Source organism: Acanthopagrus latus, chromosome 12 (genome assembly GCF_904848185.1).
Source record: "Acanthopagrus latus isolate v.2019 chromosome 12, fAcaLat1.1, whole genome shotgun sequence".
Taxonomy (NCBI): domain Eukaryota; kingdom Metazoa; phylum Chordata; class Actinopteri; order Spariformes; family Sparidae; genus Acanthopagrus; species Acanthopagrus latus.
The window spans coordinates 13555644-13564493 of record NC_051050.1 but is presented as its reverse complement, the minus strand read 5'-3'; the positions used below and the strand labels follow the sequence as shown (position 1 = coordinate 13564493).

Below are 8850 nucleotides of genomic sequence, written 5' to 3'. Positions count from 1 at the left end.
TCATGTCCGTGCCGTCACATGAGTCCGACAGAAACATAACGAGTGAAACAAAGGGATGCGACCATACATCGAAACCTACATGTACACACCATACAGAACATAGACCCCCATGTGTACAGTGTACCGTATACTGATACCACAAAAGCCCGTGTGAAAAGAGGAGACCCTCAACAGAAAAGAGTCACAGAAAACATGTAAAATCTTGAACACATCCAGTCTATGAATCCAAAAAGCTTCCCTTTGGTTAAGTTACTGTATTGTGTCGCCTCCCCTGACCAGAAGTCTGAGTTCTCTGCAACTTGCATGCTTCCAGCTACACGGAAGACTCAGCCATTGTAAAAGTGATACTGAACAAGGGGAGCTTTTGTAGCCATGACACAAAGCAAAAAAAAAACCAAAAACGTCATAGTTCTTTGATTTTGCCCAAAGAAATTCTCCCCAATCATTTCTATTTTTGGAATTTTTACCAGCCTCACCAGTCCTTTCTGAACAATCTTCTGTCTTGTCCAACATCCTCTGGACTTTAGATCTATATATTTCAGACAGTCGGGTCCAAATTCACAGAGCCAGCTCGATACAGTTAACTCCATTCTTGCTCTGCAAGATGACTGCATCCATTTATAAGCAAATTTGGGTTCTTCATGATGAGACGTCTCAAACATCTCCTATAGTCCATCCTCTCCATATCTCATTTGTAAATTAGAGAGTAAAAAAAGAAAAAAATATCTAAAATTCGTAGTTGGCTTTATGTTCTGGATTTCAGGTACAATAAATTAAAACGTTATTGGGATGCAAAGGTTCAACACCTTAGCTCAAGTGCTATCCTGCTATGTTAATCATCTACTGATTAAAGGTGCTATATATAAAAATTTTGGTTGAAAACATTCAAAATTTACAGTAACATAAAATTATCAACAGAATGTGTTATACCAGTTTTGACACTATAATCTATAATCTGTTGCAAAGCATGTTAAGCAAGAGGTGTAAACACCTCGGCTCCCTGAGCTCCCAGTCCAGAGTGCTAGTTGAATTGCTGAACTAGCTAGCTGACTGCGGCTACAGCTACCCACTCATTTGTTTTGAGTATTATTCAAAACAAAAAACAAAACAAAATTTTTTCAAGGTGATCAATTCTAACATATTGCACCTTGAAGATCATCAAAAAGGAACTATACCTTATAGAGGGATGGGTGGTTTTGGGATTTGGATGGTAGGTTTAAGACCAGAAAACAGCAGAGCCTAATCACATTATAAAGATAAGACATATCATGATTAAATTAGGCATAAAATAAAAGCAACCATGCAAATTAAAGTAATGTGTAAGAATTGTGTAAGAATTAGCCACCTGTTGAATTCATACTAATAGGGGGCAGCAAATCAGTAAGTGCCAATTGTCGCCAACTGTAGCTGTCATTAGCTAGGTAGCTTAGTTGACGCGGTTAACGGTGCAGCTTGCAATCCAGACTGGGATGTAGGAGCACCGATGAAGTGTTGGTGTTTACACTGCAAGCACCAGAGCTTTGGGCTGTGGCTAGCTGGAGAGCATGCTAAAAGCATGTTGCTTTGCGGCACAATACACAAAGGTCATAGTGTCAAAACAGTTTCTTGTTTACATTCTGCTGACAATTTAAGTTTTTAATGTTTTCAACCAACAATCTTACATATTGTAGCTTTAATCCTAAAAGAGTAAAAAGGTCCCAGTTTAAAGTTAAGTATACAAACCAGTAATCTCCCTAAACTCTGCTGAATACTACAATCATACAGGCAACAACATGTAAGCTTTTAATGAACAAAAGTACAAACATACAGATGGCAGCTGCCCTAGCCTTTGCATTTGGTGAATAATGAGAGGAAACTGTATGTGAAATGCCACCATCAGCTAAACTCATTCAACCTGTACTGTATTATTGATCTTGAACCAATGGCAGAGCAGGGTTTGTTTTGGGGAGGAGCTGTGTTTGCTTGCAGTTGAGTGGAATTTGATGTAGAAATGATGCAGGTACCAAAATGCTGCTCTGCTGAAAGAGTTGCGGTTTGAGAAAGGACAGCCGCTCCAGGATCACGACCTCTCAGTGTTACCGATCAGAAAGGTAAAGACAACCTTTAACTAATATGTATTACATCTTTATGTTGTTCATTGTAAAACAGATGGTATCACCTAGGGATGCATGATAATTTTGGTCTTGTAATGACTGATAGAGGTTTTGCTGATTTCTGTGAATTTGCACATTTTGAAAGTTAATTTATGTATGCATCAAGCAATAAAGTGGGCATAATAACACTGTCATTCGACTACAGGAGAAAGTTGAAGTTCTCTGCAATTAAACGGAAAAAACATATCGGCATCAGCCAAACTGAATTTAGAAACATCAGCACTTGAGGTATCAGCAACAAATCCAATATTGTGCATCCATAGTATGAACATGTTTGACCTGTTTGATTTTAAGTTTTGTTCATCATCTCCGAACACTAACAAGCTATGTATATATATGGGGGGGGGGGATATTCTGCTTATCAGAGCCGGTGAAAACAAATGCAATCCTGAAAGGCACAAATATGCATCAGACACATAATGCCCAGCTAATCCCAGTGTTGACAGAGCATGTGGATCATTCTGGATGTCTGTTGTGTTTGTGCTGGTGAGCATGTGACTTCAGATGTTCAGTGAGCAAAATCAAAAGCTTTAATTCCTGTTTGAACAACAGCCAACCAACTTTACAGACTCCTCTCTGTCTCTAAAATATACCATACCAAATTAAACAGACAGCGTGATATCATTCTAACATCATCAGTGTTATTCATTCAACTCAGTCTTCACCTGTCACTCTTGTTTACACATGTAGGTGTGTTTTTGCAGGGTACAGATCTGCAGTAATGACTGGCCAGCAGAAGCTTCTCTCGCTGTGGGTTTGGCTGTTGCTCATGGCAGCTCTGTGCCCAGGTGCACAGTACGCATACGCTAAGCGCGGAGGCATCTTTAAGGGTCGAGGAAAAGGTGATGGCGACAAAGGGCCTCCCTCCCAGAACCGAGGCCTCTCCAAGCAGGGCCTGAAGTGGGCTGGAGCAGCAGCAGCTGGGATGCTGGGAGGCACGGGCACCGGGTACGGGCTGGGGTTCCTCGGTAAGCAAAAGCACAGAACTGGGGGTCATCACAGCCACAAGACATCCTCCCATGAGCAAGATCAACGGCTTTACTACAATGAACGACAAGAGTTTCGCAACCAGTCTCAATGGAGAGCCTTTGTTAAGGCGGCTGCCCCTTCTCCCATGACTAACATCTTCCTCACACTGGGACATGTGGTGTCTTTCCTCATAGCAATCTGGATAAGAGACATTTGATATCGGCTCACTGGGGAAAAGATCATCAAAACAAATGAAATAAAAGCTCCTTTGGACAAATCATCCTCCATGTCCTTTACTGTTTATTATTTCTCTTTAGAATAGTCATCTTACTGGTAGCTAAAGTTAGCAGTTTCTTTATTTGAGAGTTTAATTGTATAATGAATACAAAACTGAAATAGTTCATCTTCATTTCACTTTCATTATTCTATACTTTGACGTTATTATTTTATCAGTTTAAAATAAATAGGAATACTTCATAGACAGTGTTTGTGATATTATATCATTCAGACAGAGAAACTGGTATTTATTACTCATTTTATTTAACACATAAACATCCATGACAAACCATATTAGTCATATTACTTGATGAGTAACTCGAAGTGTTTACAACTGCAGGCCAAACAGGAAGTTTCAGTCTACATTCCCAATATGAGTTCAATGACACAGTTACAGAATATCTACTCCTGAAGGGACATAAGTGCACTTTAAAGATAGTCTACAGACAATGTTGTATGAAAATGTGAAACAGTATGAAAATGTAAAATATCAACTTCAAAATCAATTGGAAACATTTTGCCAGAACCAACACACAGGAACCGGAGAGGCCCTGGGCAGAGTGTGGAAACAAAACAGGGATTTGAAGGGCGACTGGTCCAATCAGAGCAAAGCTACAGGTAAGTCATAACACACTAAGTATTGTGTAATGCGTACAGACAACAGACTTAACTGAATACAAGTACACTGAAAAACTGAAATGAACAGTGATACTTTTTCCCTCACTGACAGCCTACAATTGTAACCACGGTTACAAAGTGCAAAGTTAAAGAAATAATTAAAACATTCAGATAAAAAGAAAACAAGCAGGAGTCAAAGAATAACATACACAGAGGAATGATGTACAGATAAACTTCACTATACACAACCCCACAAAGCTAGTGGGAGTTACAAGTCCACTTAACTGACTTTGAGGGAAAAGGAGAGTAGAAATTTCATTCCTGCAGGGACACACATCCTGACAGCCAGGGGAGGCAAGAGTTCAGAAAAAGCTAACGGAGATATTTACAGACCCGCCAATACCTCACCTTAGAGAGAGGAAGACGCAGAGATGTACTGACCAGGGCAAGCCTGGAAGATCTGACTGGAAAGTATGGGAAATTAGACTGTCGCTGGAAACTTGAACAACCCAGGACAAGAATCCAAGTCTGGCGCAAGATTTCAGAACAAATCTAACCTCAACAGCAGTTTTCAGTTTCCAGTTAATTTAAGCCAGTGTCTGCTTCCACTTCCAGTGTTAATCTGGTCTGTCTGATAATAGTTGTGACATTAAGAGTCTGTGTGTGATGATGAGTGAGGCTGAGGCACAGGATTAAAGCAGAGTTAGTGCTGAGAATATAGGATAAAAGTGTTGAATTGTTGTTGATCGTGTTGGTGCAAAAGCCTAGCTATCACCATGCTAACACAACACAGGCTAAAAGCATCAGGAGCTATAGTCAACAAATGCTTTTATTGTTCTCTACAGCCGCAGGCAAGGTAGCAACACCACTAATGACACCATCTGCTGCACATCAAAGGACATGCATTCACCTACAGCCCCTTTCTGTCAAGGGCTATTACATGCAATAACAAATAATGTGTGTTAGTATCATGTACCTGAGAAGGAGCGGAGCTAGGCTGTCTTATAACTTGTTAATTGTGGAATATTCAATCATTTCACCACAAGTAATGGGCTGTCTGCTAGTTTCGGTACCAAGATGTGTTCTTGCATCATCTTGTGAGCACTAAATGGTCTCATCAGGGCCATTACACAACAATGCAGACCCAAACATTGCTGCAGATCTATCAGCATTTAGAGCAAACCGCCAGCAAACCACAGTGGGGCCTGAAGACTTTTACTTCTACTTTCTTACTGATAATATGTCAAAGCACATTTGGAGGTGGGGACTATTGCTGAAACACAATGACAATCGGTCTTATGTTGACATTATTCAGATTTAATAGTAGAACTTTGGCTTAAAGGATAAGTTTACCCAAAACTAATAATTCAGTCATTATTTACTCATCACTATGCTGATGCATCACTCTGTTAGCTGAAGGAAAGTCGAGTGGATTTTAGCTGTCCACAAAACATTTCTGGAGCTTCACAGCAAAGTAGCATTGCAGCATTCTCCAAAATCACTGAAGTAGATGGGGACTTGTTTTGAAATGTAAAAAAAAACACCTAAAAAAGGATCAAATGACTCCACACAGCTCGTCCAGCATAATTCAAGTCTGTGGAAGCCCCTGTGTGCATGTTTACACTTTGAATTTAGGGGCAAAAAGGGAAGATTTTGGAATAAAACAGGATGCAAATAACATCTTTTCAAATCAATTTGACTTTGATTACACTGGACGAGTCATATATAGCCATTATCCTTATCCTTTAAATGCTCATATATTTAATGAAGCACATATAGCCAATGACAGTCTGTTGGATACTCCAGTCTATGAAAATGATGAATGAATGATGTGATGATGTTAACTGGATGACTTTGTACATATATGAAACTCTTAATGTCATATTCCTATTTTACCAACAGTAGAAGACCTATTGTCATAATAAATTGTCACAAAAAAACTGAACGTAAGTACCCTGAATCTCTTTTCTATGCATTCAGTGCACAACAATGTGGGATTAGAAAAGTGCAAAATGAATTCTTGATAAAATTCTAACAAAAAATAGGTGCAGCTTGCACAACACAAAACTGATCTGTCAAAATATTACATGACTGCTGCCTCTTAAAAATGACTGCTTTAGTTAATATACACACAATATCATTTTGTTACTATTTGCAAGTTTTCTCTGGAAATAATAAATGGCTGACTTAATACGACCCACAGAGCTTGCAAGTGTACAGCTATGTTTTTTACTGTGGAGATAATGGAGTTAAACTACATTAGCCAGATGCGGGATGCACATATAATGGAGGAAGTAGAAATCCCTTTAGGGTGTTCTCACTGCAGAAGGAGCATGCTGGACAGTAGCATGATGAGGGAGGTAAAAAGCTGAATCACCCCGTCACTCAGTGGGCTGCAGCGATTTCCAGGCAGGTACTGTTGCCGATTACCAGGCTGGGACTGTTGCTCGGCTTTTCGTTCTTCCAGAAATTTCTCAGAATATTCCATGTACAGCTCAACACAGCGCCGGGCCTTCAATTGCTCAATTAGGGACGGATATCCAATCTCCTCAATGCTGACGGTGTCATCATCTTCATCACCTCCACCCTGATTGTTTGGAGTGGTAGAGCTGCTGCCCTGATCTTTAAGAAGGTCAGTCCTATTCATACAGCGAGCCATGAACTTGTCATAAGTCTCTGCCCGTGGTGGAAGCTTGTAGACATAATCACGGCCGAAGTCCTTCTCATCTGTGGACTGGGTGCCGTAACGGCGGTACATGTAGTTGTTGTAGTAGTGCTCTTCTTCAGGGTTGCGAAAGTTGAAATGTGGTCGAGGGAAGCGGCCTAGTCCATATCCAACGGCCATTCCAGCCACAGCGCCGACGCCAGCTGCCATAATGGCTTTTTTGGCAAAACCTGAAGACTTGGGCTGGTATCCCATACTCTGCACAGAACGAGAGAAAGGAGAGCCTCCCATCCCACCACCATAACCACCATATCCGTAGCCTCCTCCACCAAAGCCAGGACTGAGGATCTTATTATTTGGGTTCCAGTTTGGGTAACCACCAACACCACCACCAGGGTAGCCACCAGGGTAACCACCTCCGCCACCATAGGGGTGACCCCCTGGGTACCCACCAGCCTGACCATGACCCCAACCTTGTCCTGTGTTCCCACCTCTGACTGGGTAACCACCTGCTGCTGGGTACTGGTACGGGGACCTTTGGTTAGGATAGCCACCTCCAGCTGGGTAGCCCCCAGCACCTGGATACTGATTGGGATAACCTCCTCCAGCTGGGTACTGGTTGGGATATCCTCCTTGGTTGGTACCAGCCCTGCCTGGATATTGGTTGGGGTAGCCTCCAGCAGCTGGATTCTGATTTGGGTAGTTCCCTCTCGCTGGGTTTTGATTAGGATATCCTCCTGCGGCTGGGTATCCACCTGCTGGATTCTGATTCGGGTACCCTCCAGGATTGGCTCTACCAGGATACTGGTTAGGGTAACTACCAGCTCCTGGATTACTTCCTGGGTTTTGTCTGGGATTTCCGCCTGGATTAGAGTTACCAGCTCCTGGATAACTGCCTGGATTTTGTCTGGGATATCCTCCTGGATTAGTGTTACCAGCTCCAGGATAACTTCCACCAGAGGGATATGGATTGGTGTTCCGATTGGTACTGGCTGGTTTTGATTGTGTCCCACCCCTGTTGCTGGAGGATGATGTGCTTTTCCTGCCGCTGCTGCTGCCACTTCTTTTAGCCCATGTCGATTCAGTGTTCAGGAGAAACACTAGAAGCAGGCTCACAAGAGCCAGCTCACATAACCTCCCCATCATGGCCCTGAAAGGAAGCGTTTCTAAGGTCAACATCATAAAAACAATTACGTATTACAAAAAGAAACATTAGCACTATGCTACCATTTATATTAAAAAATAAGCAACATGAGCGACAATGGAGTTTGTTTGTTTTTCTTATAGCTCCCCAATTGTATCCGTCTGTAAGCCATATGGCAGCAAATAGCCCTATTCAATCCTTTAAAGAGGACCATCGTAATTATGTTTAAAATATTCAAGACTCCCATTATCACTCTCTGGTTGGGTGGTTCGTCTAAAATTAATTGAATAGATAAAATCTACCTTAACCACTATAAATTGACGGAGAAATACGTTGATTTCATTTATAAACAGCGACAGGCGACCATTGCATCATTATCATCCTGCCCATTCGCTTAGCTAAGCCGAACCGAACCACTAAGACTAAATTTGATTAAAAAGGACGGCTTTGCTCTCCCATTGAGCCCAAATACAAAGGGCATAACATTTTCATTTAGCATAAATCAATTATTTCTCACCGTGAAAAGGGGCTTTAGCGGTCTGCTTCGATGGCAATTCGGTGATAAACGCGTTGTTGTCCTCTCTCCCTGTCTGCTCCGTCATGGGTTCACTCTAGCTCTGCTCAGGGTGGTTTCGTCCGTAAGGGGGGGCGGTCGTTTTGATCCGCAGCGAGCACCGTGAGGCGGGGACACTTCCCTGGATCCGTGGAGTGATCGCGCAAAAAGCCAAAAAAAAAAAACTCCGATAAAAATACTAATGTTACATACACAGAAATGTTGTGCTAGGAGAATACTGTAACGTACGAGTGCCACTTATTTAAGAGCCGAAACGGAGCTATCTTAACCTAGCTTTATCACACAACACAACAGGTACCTTTAATTGGTACAAAAATACTTATATAATTTGACTTGCGAATATTAGTAGTTCAGTAGACCTTATTGAAATATAAAATGACGTTATTATTAACAATGATGTATCATAATTTCAGTAGGTGACATTGTGCTAACGCTGGTTCCGCCCAACGGG

The 8850-nt window shown here is 41.6% G+C and overlaps 1 protein-coding gene across 1 annotated transcript; it reads right to left on the bottom strand.

Moving 5' to 3' along the window:
* Positions 1-3641: 3641 nt before the first annotated feature.
* LOC119029593 (glycine-rich cell wall structural protein 1.8-like) lies at positions 3642-8657 on the bottom strand. Its single transcript, XM_037116524.1, has 2 exons — positions 8343-8657; positions 3642-7831 (listed from the first exon to the last, which is right to left on the bottom strand). Exon 2 carries the CDS (start codon positions 7825-7827, stop codon positions 6334-6336), a length of 1494 nt encoding a protein of 497 aa, XP_036972419.1. The 5' UTR covers positions 7828-7831; positions 8343-8657; the 3' UTR covers positions 3642-6333.
* Positions 8658-8850: the final 193 nt, after the last annotated feature.

Coding starts and splice junctions, on each gene's coding strand:
- LOC119029593 (XM_037116524.1), bottom strand. CDS start 7,827: ATGATGGGGAGGTTATGTGAGCTGGCTCTTGTGAGCCTGCTTCTAGTG.